Source organism: Phasianus colchicus, chromosome 17 (assembly GCF_987193195.1).
Source record: "Phasianus colchicus chromosome 17, bPhaCol1.hap1.1, whole genome shotgun sequence".
Taxonomy (NCBI): Eukaryota; Metazoa; Chordata; class Aves; order Galliformes; family Phasianidae; genus Phasianus; species Phasianus colchicus.
Window position 1 is genome coordinate 11,848,969 of NC_143452.1, and position 15,440 is coordinate 11,864,408.

At 41.2% G+C, this 15,440-nt stretch overlaps 1 protein-coding gene across 1 annotated transcript; it reads right to left on the reverse strand.

Moving 5' to 3' along the window:
• Window positions 1–3: 3 nt before the first annotated feature.
• On the reverse strand, window positions 4–7,513 carry PCK1 (phosphoenolpyruvate carboxykinase 1). The gene is made up of 10 exons (XM_031591186.2): window positions 7,302–7,513; window positions 6,845–7,119; window positions 5,268–5,449; window positions 4,456–4,659; window positions 3,944–4,131; window positions 2,882–3,044; window positions 2,519–2,743; window positions 2,296–2,427; window positions 1,486–1,581; window positions 4–916 (listed from the first exon to the last, which is right to left on the reverse strand). Exons 2-10 carry the CDS (start codon window positions 7,066–7,068, stop codon window positions 462–464), a joined length of 1,869 nt encoding a protein of 622 aa, XP_031447046.2. The 5' UTR covers window positions 7,069–7,119; window positions 7,302–7,513; the 3' UTR covers window positions 4–461.
• Window positions 7,514–15,440: the final 7,927 nt, after the last annotated feature.

Genomic DNA, 15,440 nt, shown 5'->3' on the forward strand with positions numbered 1-15,440 from the left:
TGTGTTTAGATAATACATATATACAACATTTATTTTTCATTCTTTCCTGTAAGTGATGCTGCTGAGATATGAAAAACAAAATTAATCTGAGACTCTCGTGGTTTATGTGCAGTTGTGAAACAATGTGCTACACCTTGCAGGCTGGATTATATCTACTGAGCTGTCAGCAAGCAATTTACATACATCATAGGTATGTGCAGAATTGTGCATGCAAGTGACAGATCACAGTTTTGAAGACTGTGTGCTCACAGATTCCCACAGCTGCTCAACAATACACAACAACTGATGTAGTTATAAATCACCAGGTCTGCCCTCACCTGTAGTCTAACTAAACTACGACCTATTCTTCATCATAACCCTTGCTCATCAGTGTGCTGCTGTACTTTCAGTGGTGATTTAGTAAAATGTTTCTATCCTCTCACAGAATGTGTGGATTGGGAAGTAATTCTATTTCTGATCAGCTACAACTGTTTTATTCTCATCTGCAAGGCAAGCATTTCTCTTTCTATTTCATAGGGAAGGTCAGCATTAACTTGCCCCTCGAAGTACTGTTTGATTTCTTCCACCTCCTTTTCCCAGAACTCTTTGGAGATATTAAACAGTTCAGTTAAGTTGATGTCTTCTAAACCCTTCAAGTTCAAAGCAGCGTCAGCAGGGATGTAACCTATGGCAGTTGGCTTGGCAGAGGCTTTCCCTTGAATTCTGTTGAACATCCACTCCAGCACACGGGAATTCTCTCCATAGCCAGGCCACAGGAATTTCCCTTGGCTGTCTTTCCGGAACCAATTAACATGAAAGATCCTTGGTAGTTTTGCTGCTGGGCGGTGTGCCATGCTAAGCCAGTGTGCTAAGTATTTGCCAAAGTTGTAGCCAAAAAAAGGTCTCATGGCAAATGGATCGTGCATAATAATTTTTCCTGTTCAAAACACAAATGGAGAACGTTTATTCTAAAGCACAAAGTTTCAGTTCCTCCCAGTTTTTATTACCCAGCACCTTTAGCCACCTTTCTGCATGTGAACCACAGGACTTTGAGAAATAGTACAAATGTTAGCCTTGAAGTACAAATTAATTTAATCTTTGCATTCACTGGAAAGTAAATTTCTTAAATCTCAGGTCAAACAGTTTAAGGTTCTTGAGAGCTGGCCTTCATTATTCATTTATTTTTTGCTGAGCACTAGCAGAACAGAAAATTAAAGTTTACTTATCCCAGACTGTAACAAGAACTCCATATCAACTCTTCTGGCAACGCCATGATTGCACTCTGTTCTGTATGCTTGCCACCTAGGGGATTATTTTGCATAATTTGTCTTTTAAGGAAAATCTGGCTGTTAATTCCAGTATAAATATTTTCTGTTGTAAAAATGCATAGGTTGCACAATTAGCTGCCAAGATTTAAATGTTAAAGAGCAGAGGGGGAGGACAGAGAGCAGGCTCTCCAGAGAAGGTTGCTTGTAATACAGATAGGCAGAGTAGATTTTGATTTACCTTTGTGCTCAGCAGCTGCTGTTGCTTCAGATCTCATAGCTGCTCCTATAAATACTCCATGCTGCCAGTTAAAGGCCTCGTATACGAGAGGCACACCTGTAAAGAACAAAGTCACTTCGGTGATTAGTGATCCAGAAGCATTTTTATGACAGGTTTTGCTAACTGAGATACTGCTGGATCCCGGTTATTATGTAATTTATTCTAATTTTTCTTGTTGATTTTTAACTTGGTTAATTTCCTGCCTTCTTAGAGCAATTTATATGAATGTTTTCAAAACTGGCTACTGATTATTGAACACATCAGCTGGGAGATATCTGAACTCCCAACAAATTTTATTGGAAGCGTATTCTGGTCCTCTGGTCACGATGGTGGTATTAGATTCAGGCCTAGCATTACTTCTCTTTTTCAGCTTAGGTGGTCTTTAACAGAATAATTTATTTAACTTCTTTACCTGTAAACTGCCTACAATTGGTTTAAATCTCTAATCATTTCCTCTCTGAACTAGTTAGACTAAGCAATTTGACATAAATAATTTGCTATGCTTCTCCTGCCGAGGTACTGGGTCCTGATCTCTCTCCACTCTCCAATCCACTCCTATCAGTAACTGTTCTGTGTTAACATCTAACAGTTTACACATTGTAAGTGTCTGCAAGCGTGTGTGTGAAAGGCTAACATGGAGAAGTTCAACTAACGTGGTTATCTCCTTGCTTCTGCTACTGTGATAGCAAAACTTGTGCCTGTGCCCAGCTACGTTTCAGCTCTTCTGTGATGAGCACTTCAGACTTGCTGTGTGGTTTCTGCTTCTCTTACCAGTAGGTCTGCGGCCTCCAAATATTATCCCCTCAATGGGCACGCCTTCGGGAGATTCCCATGCAGGGTCCATGATGGGGCACTGGCTGGCTGGAGTGCAGAACCGCGAGTTGGGATGAGCACAAGGTTCCCCTGTACAGAATATGATAGAAAGGTCGTAATGGCAGATGGAACTTGAACTCAGCAGAGAAAGATGAGAGAATGTGGAATAGAGCCAGGTTACCATTATCTGGGGTCCAATCCTTATTCTTCCACGAAGTCAGTGTTACTCCTGGTGGTAATGGTTCATCGATGCCTTCCCAATAGACACCGCCATCACTTGTTTCAGCTACATTGGTAAAGATGGTGTTCTTGAATATGGTTTTAATAGCATTGGGGTTTGTTTTGACTGAGGTTCCAGGGGCAACACCAAAAAAACCATTTTCTGGATTGATTGCCCTTAAGTTGCCTGGAAGTGAAATGACAAAATATAAGTAAATAAAACTGTTTTAATTATTTGCAGAACTTTTAGCAAGTCTTGCTGACTCTTTTTAGAGCTTTTGCAAACCATACTGGGCTATTCACCAATGTAATTTCAGTTCCATACCTTGTTCATCAAATTTCATCCAGGCAATATCATCACCCACGCACTCAATCTTCCATCCTGGCAGGCTTGGGTTCATCATGGCCAAGTTGGTTTTTCCACATGCACTGGGGAATGCTGCAGCAAAATACTTCTTTTCACCTTCTGGATTTGTAATTCCCAGGATCTATTGAAAATCAAAGACAGTTGTTAAATATAGTTCTTTCTTCTTGCATTTTTCATTTTAAAGACTGTCTCCCAGCAAGTGCTAATGGTAAAACATTTGATTATGCAAAATTCTTCCTACAAAAGAAGCAGCATGTAATATAGTTGACAAATAACACAGGCAGTATTTAATTCAGCAAAAAATCCACTTGTCTTGCCCTTAGATTATATGCAAACAGACCTTATATTTTTAGAAATGTCACATATGTATGATTCAAACATCTTTTTATTTTTCTGATTAAAAATATACAGGCTGCATATAGCTGTGTTTCTTAACTGAGACCTAAGAAAAACAGGCAATATTTTTTTTACTGTAAAATTAGTATGGAGTGAGTGCACTTTAGGCATGATACTTCTCATAGTACATTGACATTTCTCCTGAGACTCTTCAATCACGCACTTTGAGATTCTTTTTGTCAGTTGTAATTTACAGTAGTAGAATAATTAAGTGACAACACTGTAGAATTTTTAGTCCACAGACTGTTTATAATATGTGAGACAATTTTCAGACTTGCATTAATCCTTTATGGTTGCATTTGTAGGGTCAGTGAGGATGCTCAGTGATTACATTTAGGCTTTGCTCAGTGCACAGATCTGCCCACAAGTAGCCACCATCAGATATTCTTAATCTTTCTTGGTTCCCAATTTTATATGTATTTCTTTAAAATGTTTGGTACTTGAACTTGCAAGCAGTTTCCTATTTATCAAAAGCCTTCTAAGTGACAAGTTCATACCTAACATGACAGCACTGTTCATATGAGACCGTCATTGTATTGATCTCAAGATGTGACTGTATTTATGTTGGTCTAAATTCAGGTTTAATGGTTGTTCAAACACACATCACGACTCAACAGCTCTTACCAGCATGTGCTCTGCTAGCCAGCCCTCTTCCTTGGCGATTCTGCTGGCAATTCTAAGAGCAAAGCATTTTTTCCCCAGTAAGGAGTTTCCTCCGTAGCCGCTGCCAAACGAAATGATCTCTCTGCGATCCGGGAGATGAGCAATCAGTGTTAACTCTGGGTTGCATGGCCAGTTGTTGATTAATGGTTCTGCAGAACAGAATGTTGTACTCATGAATGCAGCAATTTCCGTGCTGTATCAGACTGTGCTGTTTCATCAGCATCGAGACTCTGACAGCAACCCATACCAGATGCTTCAAAGGAAACCCTCTGGTAAATACTAGTGATGATAATCTCCTTTCCATGAAACTCTCGTTGAGCTTTGATTCCTTTAATTGACTTTTTAACCCAGTGCAATTACACAAACCACCCCAAATCTTTAATGATGAGCATTTCCAATGTGCTAAGAACATGCAGCCAGCTCTGAAACATGCCCAAGTACTTCCAGGGGTGACACATTTAAATCTTCCCTACCTTTTAGTGGTAGAGGACATCCAACTGAGTGAAGGCATTTCACAAACTCTCCAGTGCCCAGGGCTTTCAGAGCAGCCGTTCCCATCCGTGTCATGATCCTCATGCTAGCCACCACATATGGAGAATCTGTCAGCTCAATCCCAATCTTGGCCAAAGGAGATCCAATAGGCCCCATGCTGAAGGGGATGACGTACATTGTGCGTCCTATAGAATAGGGAGAGGAGCAAGAATGCTACGTGACAAAGAGCAAACCAGGGAACTTTTGAAATAATCTGTACTAATGTGGAGGTTGTTTCTCACTTCTTTAAAAGCTGTTTGTCTTGTGGGTGTCTCTGATGTTTAAACATCTAACTTGCTGTTTGTCAGATCACATAGCAAGAAGTTTTATCCTAAATGTTGAAAGCAGCTGTTCAGACAAAATGTCTAGCCAGTAGGAGAGGTGGGTGGAAGCTTCTCTGTTGGTGTAAACTGCTGCAGCTGAAGTGAATGCTGGGCACGGGGATTCTCTGTTCTCGCCTCACTTTCTATCAGCTGCTGAGGTGCTGCGTGACTTGAAGAAAGCACCTGAATTTTCCAACCATACTGTGCCCCTCTTCATGAGGAAAGTGAGTTCTCTACTGGAAAGAGGCTGACAACTACCCTTGGCAGCGTGGATCTGTGCAGAAGATCTGCATGAAACCTACACAATGACTACCATTGAGGGCCTGCACCTAAGCCTTCAGCGAGCATTTCTTCTATTAAATATCGGAATAATAATGATTAGTGTTTCAGTAATCCTAAAAATTCAACGTCAGCCTTTCTTTCTCACCCACCTTGCATGCAGCCTGGGAATCTGGTGTTGAAAGCTTTCTCAAAATCCTCTTCTGACATCCAGCGACCCAGCTGGCTGGTTCCAGTTTTAGGGATTGGAATAGTATCTCTCTGTTCTTGAGTGATAATGACAGTTTTGCTCTCGATTCTTGCTACGTCTCTTGGGTTAGTGAGAGCCAACCAGCTGCATTTCAGTGTAAATCAGGAAAATCAGTATTAATTATTAAAAAAAAAAAGGATCGATATGACACTTCACCCACATTTTTCACCCTTCTGTTAGGAACTCTTTAGCAAAATGGGTACAGTGTTTTATAAGAATAAAACTGAAGTGACAGAGCCAATATAACTGAGACAAATTTCAAAAATTAGTCAGATATATTCTCTCATACAAATTGCTTCAAGACTTTGCAGTATGAATAACAAATTATATGGCTTGGGAAATTCTGGTTACATGTTAATGTTCCTTTGCCTCTTATCTTGGCTTTATTTTCTGCTGCTGACTTTGAGAGAAATGTTAAAAATCTCGTTTAATTCTCCTTCTCATCAGTATACAGTTGTTTTGCGTGGGACCCACAAAGTGGTGCCTCAAGCAGAGTGGATGCCAAGCAAGTGCGTTACGTGCTGGTCAAAATGCCTGCAGAATGAGAATGCAGCCTTGTAGGTTCACACTGTTTTTTTAAGACAGAGGCATCACAAAAGAAATACTGAGTATAAGCGTGTCATAAACAGTGACGGAGTTTACTAAACAGAATTCTTTTTTCCCCTCTAAAAATTTTTGCCATTTATTTACAAAGGCAAGGATTGTTTTACGTTTTCACCTCTGTGCATAGAAATTTTCCACGAGTATAAAAATGTTCTAGCTGGGCTGTCATAACCATCATCACTACAGCTAAGCATATAATTAACAATGAATAATTTATCTGGTGAATCTTGCCCTTTTCTCTCCCAAATAGTCTGCAAACAGATTGCCAAATTCCTCCACTTAGTTATTCAAAAGTCTTTGCAGATTTCTTCCATGAAGATTTCTTGGTTGGCACTTAATTCCTTAGCATGTACTTGTTGTTAATATTCTCCTTTCATGTTGGGTTAGTTGGGAGAGACAACGAAATATTTGAAAAAAGTATTTGCTGAATATATTACAGTCAAAACTCATTGGCATGATGTGAATAATGCCTCGACTGAATAACATTTGAACACCCACGGATCTATTTGAATGCCACAAAAAAAGTATTTGACGAACAAACTAATTGACTAAAATAGTAGAATTCTTCAAAAGATGTATTTGCTAAATAATATTCAACCACTCCTAATGATTAGTTACGTAAGTCTCATGACATTATTTCAGTTCCCTGATTCATGTAACTAATAAATAGAGACAACTGCTGATATTCCTGTGTTTTATGTTAATTTTTACAGGAAAAGTTTGCTGTTCTCAGTTATTTCAACTATGTAAACTGCAGTGCCAAAATGTTCATGGAAAGCAAATATTGAAGGTTATGAACAGTTTTAAATGTAAACGGGACAGAGAATGCACTTTGCTATTCTGAGACACTCCTTGACCCCCTTTTCTGCTACTCACCAGTTCTCATATTTGCTCAGCTTCTTGATCATGCCTTGCTCCACCATGATGTCCAGAATTTTTTTGTTTTCTTCTTCTGAGCCATCGCAGATATGAATGCTCTCAGGCTGGCACAGCTTGGCATTGCTTTCAATGAACTCCCTCACTTGTGGAGGCAGGCTCTCCAAGTCCCCCTGGATAACCTTAGGCATGACGTTGACCTCAGCTTTCAGCTCTGGGGGCATTACTGCAGCTGCAGGGACTCTTGTTGAGGGCTTTGAAATACTGATCACAATCTAAAATCAAATATATTGTGTTTGTTAGCATACTGTGATATTCTACCTTTAATGATGCATAATGAAAGACCAGAATTTGTAGCAGGCTTAATTTTATAACTCCGCCTAAAGTCAACGAAAAGAATTTTAATCACTGTTAATCTCAAGCTGGAAAAAATATATATAGAAAGCGTTGTACTTACTGTTGAGTTGGATGGATATCAGTGGGGATTTGGGTCCCTTTCAGCTGATGGTGTTTCACTTGCTTTGGAGTGCTCGTTGTTTTCTGAGGTGGTGTTCTCCTTCCTTAAATATTGTCTGTGCTGTCCATCCCACCGGTGAGGTGAGGGAGGCTTGTCCTTTACATCACCACTGGTTGTGTTTTGGGACACTGCCACTGACACACTGTCATCGTGCGAAGTTGTCAACAGCCCTGGCGAGGTAATCATTTAACAGGTCTGATTAATGAATGCTGGAAGCAGTAGTTCTTGGTCCCTAGATTTGCTCTTTGGAGCAGTTACAAAACTTTGATGAAGTTTAACCGCACTTTGATGCAGTTTAGCTTCGAAACCAAAAGCGTCACAACGTCTCAGTGTGTGGAAGAGGTTGGGTACAACCTGGAACGGGGAGCTGGCGCAACCCAGCAGCTGGCACAGAGAGCTGATGCTCGCAGGTTGGCTGTGAAGCTGGGGCTCGGCTGAGGTGTGTTTGCTCTGCCTGGTCTGTGGATAAAGTTCAGTGCTGTGCACTGACAGGCCTGAAGAACCATGGTATGCTCCTGCCTGGAGGTCTTGTTTTTGTCCATGTGATTCTAAAAAAAGCACGCAATGTAAATCTAAATGCTGAGCTTCAGCACTGGAGAATTTCTGGTTATGGCTCACTATAGGCTCATGCAAGCTGAGCAATTGTTATCTATCTCTACAACTTGGAGAAGAGGCAGGTCACCAACTGCCTCAGCAATTACCCCCCACGCCCCAAAGAAAAAATTGTTATTTTACTCGGCATCCTGTGGGTGCAATAGGACATTAACCTGTGCTTGAATTAGGTCTCCCCCGACTGCTCCTGACTCTGCCTGTCTGCCAGCTCCTTGCCTTCTGCCACTCCATTTTAAACCATCTCGTCTACAAACAGAGGCTGATCTTTGTGTCAGTTTGCCTGTGTAGTCAGAGTGTGAGGACTGACATATTTCAGACAAAGATCAGTGTAGAAATAACCCCTGTGCCATTTCATTGCACTCCGCTTCCAGTTAGTCCCAGCACTGCTAAATTCTGGCATTTTTTATATCAGCGGGTGTTCTACCGTCATGTGAGATACCATCAATAATAGCTCACAGAACGGTGAATTTGGAAATCCGAGAAAAGTTTCTGGGAGTTTCTTGAAGCACCAAAATTGATGCAAAGGATATTCTTAACCCACCGCCTGCTCAGGCTCATGCAGTCAATGAGGTGTTTCCTGCAAGGCTCTCACTGGTGCAGACAGCAGAGCTGCAAGCCCCGAAGAGCTGGGTGTGCCAGAGCAGCACCAAGCTGCACTCTGAGCTGCAGGCGCTGCGGGGCCAAACCTCATGAGCACACAGTGGTCAGTGGCCATGGGAATGCTTCCCCTGGGACCATATCCTCTATCTCTCCTGCAAAGCCTTTTATTGTGTGTTGTAAATGCAAAGGGGAAAAAAAATAGTGAAGTAAGAGGGGCTGCCCTTGATGCACAGCAAGGCCAAACATTCCTGAAAAGGAAAACAAAAATCTGTTAGGATAAGAGGTGCTGGAGATTGCTTCAGAAGGGGCTCTGCCGTAAGCAAAGGTAAAATCAGAGCCGATATGATAATGCCAGTGGTGTTTGTGAGCAGAAATATTTTGCCCAAATGTTTTCATTAAGTACTTCAGTACAAATAAAACGTGGCACATTCTTCTCAAACACTGGGAAGACTCTCTTTCTTTCCAGAGGAGTACAGCAATAATCACAGTCTTTGCTGGTGGTCCCGTACAAGTCATTATACATAGAAATAATCAACTGAGAGTAAAACGGGAATACTTCAGATTGAAGGGGGAAAAAAAAGGACAGGGCCAGAAAATGATCATATTGCAGCACAGTTAGAGTCTGAATAAAAGCTTCAAGCTGACAGCGTAGCAGTGCAGGATTAGTCCTCATGCCTCTTCAGTTTGGAGTGGAGAAAAAAATCCCCAAACCCGCAGCATTAGATTCTGCCAATTAAATTATAGGCAGGCAGGTGTTGTGCAAATTTTCTCACACTGCAATCCTAACCTCCCACAATCTTGCTATACAAACTGTGGGCTTCTCTAGAGAAGACACTAAATATGCCAAATTGGTGGCACTGTGTTATGAACATATGTCCATTAAAAATCACATTAAGGATTCCAAATGTTTTTCATTTGTGATGGCAGCAGGGCTCGAGTGCAGATGTCCACTGGGAATTCTAGACACTTAAGCATCTAATTACTTCTATTTAGGTAACACCTCCTATCAGAGGATCTCAAAGCATGCCACAAACACACAGTAAGCCTGAAGCCCATATATAAAGCATGCATAGTATTTTGTACTGTGGTGTAATGACATAACTGAAGCATATGCAAATCAAGGCCAAGATTTTTTAAAAGAATCTTCTCATTTAGAGATTCAGATACACAACATATGGCACTGAAGTTGTAATCTGAAGATACTGAAGACTCGTAACTTCCAGTGGCTGCCACAAGAAATTAGAAGTGGTATCTCCAGGAGCTCGGTTGTGGTGGTCTTGGGGTTCACCCCCTGCCAAAGCACGTTGCTGTGCTGTACGTCTGCCTGCCTTCTGGGTTCAATGAGTGCGGGGATTTCACTGGTAGGAAACATGGGAGCTGGTCCGAGGGCCTCTTTATAAATTAAAAAAAAAAAAAAATCTTGAATTTAAAGTGTATTTTCCACTTAAGTGAAAAATCTACTTTGGTAGTAACTGTATTATAATATCTAATAGCTGATACAACTTCCTTGGATTTAACTTTTGTTTGGCACTTTTTCTCTGTACATCTTGACACTTGAATGTGATGCTAATCAAGGTGTCTTCTTGGAAGCTGTCAAATTATGTAAATGAGGGGGAATATGACATTTCGAGATGATTGTGTTCAACAAGTGCCTCAAAAGGAGTGTTTTCAGGATGTTTGCTTTGATGGACATCATTCAGCCTGTTCAGAATAATGGTTTTGAGCACTTCCACTTTTGCCAACTCACTGGAACTCAATTCGGTAAATGTGAAGGTTCTTGGATTCTGTGAGAAGGCGTCATGAAGTTTCAGGCTTCATTGCTACAAACAGAGGTGTAACGAAGCACTCTCAATGAGATTTGAAAGTTAATGGCATATAATAATACTGAGAAATTCTACCCCCTCCCATGCTAATTATCCCACGTATTGTCACTGCAGAAGAGTTTTTATATCTCTTGTTGTTCTGTTAAAGAAGGATAGCTTTTTTTTTTAATAGATTCTCCCAGTTTCTGCACTAGCTGAAGAACACTGCTTCTGATTGTTGATTTTCTGCAAAGCTGTGCCCATTGCCACCGAGCATTGCTGCAGTGGCTGTTTTACGGGCAGCTGCACAAGCCCTGCTCCAAGGGCTGCTCTCATACACATTCAGCCTGCAGAGACCAGGGACTGCTCGCTCACTTTTAGACAACAAATCCTGACCTGTGTGGATTACATGCAGTTGCAAAAGAGCCTGTGATAGAGCCAGGTGTTTACACCAGACCCGCTGCAGCTCTGTGTGACATTTCCACCTCACAGCCACTTTTCTTGTGTGCAGTTCTTCAGCTCTGACGCAGTTGCCTGAGATTTGGAGGCTCTTTGTGCTCCTCTCCTCGTGTGCTCTGCCAACTGAGAGCACTGAGTGCCTCCCTTCCACATTTCCCTTTCCAACCTTCGGTGGTGCCTGTCGTGCTATATGCAGCTCATAGGATGCTATGTCTGTGGCTCACTAAGGTGGTGTCCCTTTTTTTACCTGTCTTCCAAGTTAGGTGATGTGTTCTGAAGGCAGAGGAATGAGAGGGATAAAGATGGAGATTTTCTCCCGGGTTGGTGAACTTTTGTTAGCCTGTCCAGCTTTTTCATCTTGACAGCAGGCGTGCCAAAACTTCTCCAAACAAATGGAAGTAAATCTCAGGAAACATGCATTAGTGCGTGCTTATGTTTTCTGATGAAAGTCATGAATATTTGATGCATAATTTCAGCTCCACTTCCCATTCCTAAGCTATATTTTAAGGAAAATGCTGTGCCACAGTACATTTCAAGGCTAACATTATATTACAGACAGACTGGTTTCTTGCTTGTTATTCTTCTGCTTCAGCAAAGGAATTATTTACTCCTTTTCTTTTCTTTAAAGCTCACTCTGACAGGCTCTCAGATATTGTTACAGTCACTGGGGGTGCTGAGGTTCTCTTTTCTATTTTCTCTTGTAAAGAATAAAAGCTGGAGTCCTGACTAGGAAGGTGCTGTGGCTGAGCTACACATTGCCTGTAAATGACTGTGAGGATTTAATTCCCTTTGTGTCACACAACACAGCTCCCCACAAGCAGAACAAGGCAAGCATTCCCCACGAATGGTGTTTCCTCACTTGCTGGTTCTGAGCAGCATGCTGTCCACCATTTACCCTTCTTTCTCACCATCCCATTAGCTCTAGAGATGGCATTGAGCCATGTAGTCTTAACTACACTGTGCATGACTCTGTCCACTGGTATCTGCCCAGTAGCCAGGTATGGCACAAGACTGAGCACTCTGTAGAAGATCTGATAGGCATATGGAGTGTTTGGACCCACCAAGACTTTGACTGAATTTACCTTAGCCAGCACAAGACTGATAACAACGTGTCTGATTTTTTGCATGGTTAATGCATTTTTTGGCTGGATGCACAGCAGGACTACAGCCAGGAGAGATGGGGACAAACTGTACTAAACAGAGTGGAAAACAGTCAGCATAAGGTTCTGTTTCCCTTCACCTATGCAGCATCTGCTCTGCTCAGTCACACAAAGCCCAGATGGCACCAATATTTAGCTTTGCAAATAAAAATGGTAACCCTTGCTGGAGTGAAAGCTGTTTACCACAGTGCTGTGTGCTTGCAGCTGTCAAGGACTCCCTGCCTCCTACCTGTGGAAGGGTAAATGACAAACCTTGGTACCAAACCCACAGTCTCAAAGCAGCAGGCAGTGTTTCAATATCTAGTTCAAGAGCAGTTTTTGTCTTCCTGCTGATTACTGGGGTGCTACTGGCACCTTTAAGAGAGACTTCACATATGGAATGAAATGGCAGTGCCTTGTAAAAATGTAAGCTGGTTTATTTTTTCTAGGATGAGCTAATCCTGGCTCCTGGTGCTCCTTCCTTTTGCATGCTGCTCAGTACTTCTCCATTTTCCTTTGCTTGCTAGCAGCACTGCATTGTCAGTTGCTGTTTCAGTGTTGTGATGCTCTGTTTATCCAACTGGCAACAAACTTCTTCTCACTTACTGAAAGATTCTCATTTACTTTTTGTCTCACTTGTCATTTTTATTCCTTATTACATGCAATCCGACCTACAGGTCACAGATCTGTGTCATTCATAAGCCAGTTTCCTTCAAGAAGAATGGTTCCCTACAGTGAGTGTGGGTGCACATTCACAAGTTTAGGTTCTGTTTCTTCCTATGGATTTGCTATGGATTTCCTGTTTGACTTTGGATGTTTAACTTTACGTCTCCAAGCCTTTATCTTCTCCATGGGAAAGGGCTGGGAGTTGGTAATGCCAGCTTCTCACTTCTTGTGTGTTCTTTCTAGTTTGGTTGGTAGTTCCTGGTCTGAGGAGTTTAAAACATAAATAAGACAAGATCGTTATCTTTTTTCATATTTATATTCTGTGCCACAGATAGTCCCTGCTGGCTACTCTTTAGATTATTGTGATGCAAATAGTGTGTCCTTATTTAAAGTGAAAAACATTACTATGATCAGTTTTTTGCTTTGATGGCACAAAAGCACTAACGGGCTAAACTTCTGATCCAAGTAAGATTTGTTCTATATTTTTCTCAGGAAAATGGCTTTAATGAATATTTCAAGCACTTTGTAACACTGGAAGTGACAACAAGAAAGGAGAGAAGCTGATTGTGCAGAAATAAAAGCCAGGCTACAACTAAAGGTCAGAAGGCAAATGTGCCTATGTCAAGCTCTACATACCTTTGGGTTCTTGAACCTGACTGCTGCAGGAAAATCAACATTACAAATACAAAAAACAGTTGCCTGTGTAATAGATCCTATGGTGACTGGTAAACCCTGATGTAAGTGTTAATAGGTCAGGTGAAACCCTACATACTGTACACATACAGCTAGCTCATTTCTAACAGGAAGAGGGCAACTTGAGTAGGCCACAACAGGATTTCTTGATGTAAAAGCATTCTAGTTTGGCCAGCGTAAATGGTTCCCCCCAGACATGAGCCACAGGCATGACTGTTGCCATAATAACACTCAGTAAAGTGGTCAAGGATGCAACAGAGCACTGGAGATCGATCACACTTTTTTTCTCGTCCTTCTGGGAAGACAGAATTCTGACTGCTATACATAATTCTGTTTACTGACCATCTATACCTGTCTCCAAGGTTACTGATTTGGGGTGATTTATTAGCATATGAGTACTCTTTACTTAAGGAAGAAGGTCTTATTTGTGAGCTTTAATGTGTTCAATTGATCAGCAACCAGTGTGCATTCTGCAAGTAAAGTAAAGACAAATAATCCACAGGTTAACTTGCATAGTTCAATAATTTGCATTGCAATAGCACTAAGGCAGTAATTCCTTATTTTGTCCTTGAACTCTGCAGGCCATCCTGAATTTCTCTGGATTTTTACATTGAGGAGTTCAATTCAGGATCCTCAGAAATTTTAGTACCTGTGCAGATTTGTGATCTGAGCTGGAAAAAACTTGCACAGGAAGCCACTGCTCTTCTGAACCCACAGACCAGCTCCTTTCTGCTGATTTTGCAAGGTTTAACGTGCACTTGCTGCATATCCACGTGGAAGCAGAATTTGAACTCCTTTGGGTTGTACATCTCATTTATTGATTTATTAGGACAATGATTTAATCGTCTTGTTCTCTGGTGATCCTGTTAACTTCCAGACATTTATGCCTGTTTATTTGTCCACAAAGTGCTGTTCTCAGAACTGTTTTCCCGATTAAAGATTAACAGTGTGATAAAGGCAAGGAAACATGGGCATCCTTGAATTTTGTTTCTTACATCAGTTGGGTTAAACCTTTACTACCTTTTCTCACTGTGTGTCTTCACTTGATGTTTGGCAATCAAATTCTGCACAGCTCTAGCACGTTTCCTCCAGTTTAGTCAAAACAAGAGGAAAACTTTCTGCCTTTTAAACTTAACTTCTTTGACCTTTGCACAAACAGCAGCAAAAGGCTTTACTAACTAACTAAGGGGAGTTGTCTTTAGAACTTTCTTTGCTATCTCTTTGATTAAAGAGTATTCTGTAAAAACACGGAGTCACTGAGGTGTAGTTAACTGTAACTACGTTCATGTCTTTTGAAATGGAAGAAAAAGTTCCTGAAGTAAACACACTTCTTCCAAACAGACCCAGGCACGTAGATCTGCTGTCTGCCAGAAGCAGCAAGCATTACTGGATAGTAAAATTGTTTCTAAATATATAACAGTGTTAGATGAAACAGTTAATACATAAATTGCAATTATGGTTAATATTTTTAGACCACTCCTGTGACTTGTGCCTGAGCAATCACCCCTGGTACTTTCAGCTCCAACAAGCTTGTGCTAAATGCTTTCCCTTTTATGTATCCCACATCTGTATGCTATTATGCCCTGTTTTTTTGTCATGCAGTATAATTATAATTGTTGACTGTATGGAGCAGGATTTGAAAAGCAGAGGCAAGATGTAAAAGTATTAAGGTCTTTAACTCAATAGAAGTTGTTTTGGCTCTTCTATTAGAACCACTCATATTTAAAGAGGGTATTTGTCTTCTCAAAGCCAAGAGGAGCCCTGGAGAGAGAGCAGCACAAGACTTTCACTGTGCCTTCAGTACAGTGTGTATCAAATGGCTTGGCGTGAATGGCACAGTCCGAGCATCTCTGTGCCTCTAAGAGAGCACTGTATCTCTGCTCACCCACCTCTTTGCACTGAGAAAGAGAAGTGGTAATGTATACCTGGCCAGACACTTGTCAACCAATGCACCCCAGAATGACTTCTCTTTGACTTTGCTTTGCTGTATTTCCATCTTTCTTTTGCTTTGGTGAAAAAGTATAGTAACAAGTAGGACTGTATATACAATAGGGCTGCAGCTAAGCCGCTGGGCTAGAGGTCTGACCAGCTTTAAATGGCCATAGAAA

Coding starts and splice junctions, on each gene's coding strand:
- PCK1 (XM_031591186.2), bottom strand. CDS start 7,068: ATGCCCCCAGAGCTGAAAGCTGAGGTCAACGTCATGCCTAAGGTTATC. Junction 4,660..5,267: donor ATTCCCAGGCTGCATGCAAG/GTGGGTGAGAAA, acceptor CCTATTCTATAG/GACGCACAATGTACGTCATC. Junction 3,045..3,943: donor GGCTAGCAGAGCACATGCTG/GTAAGAGCTGTT, acceptor GATTTTCAATAG/ATCCTGGGAATTACAAATCC.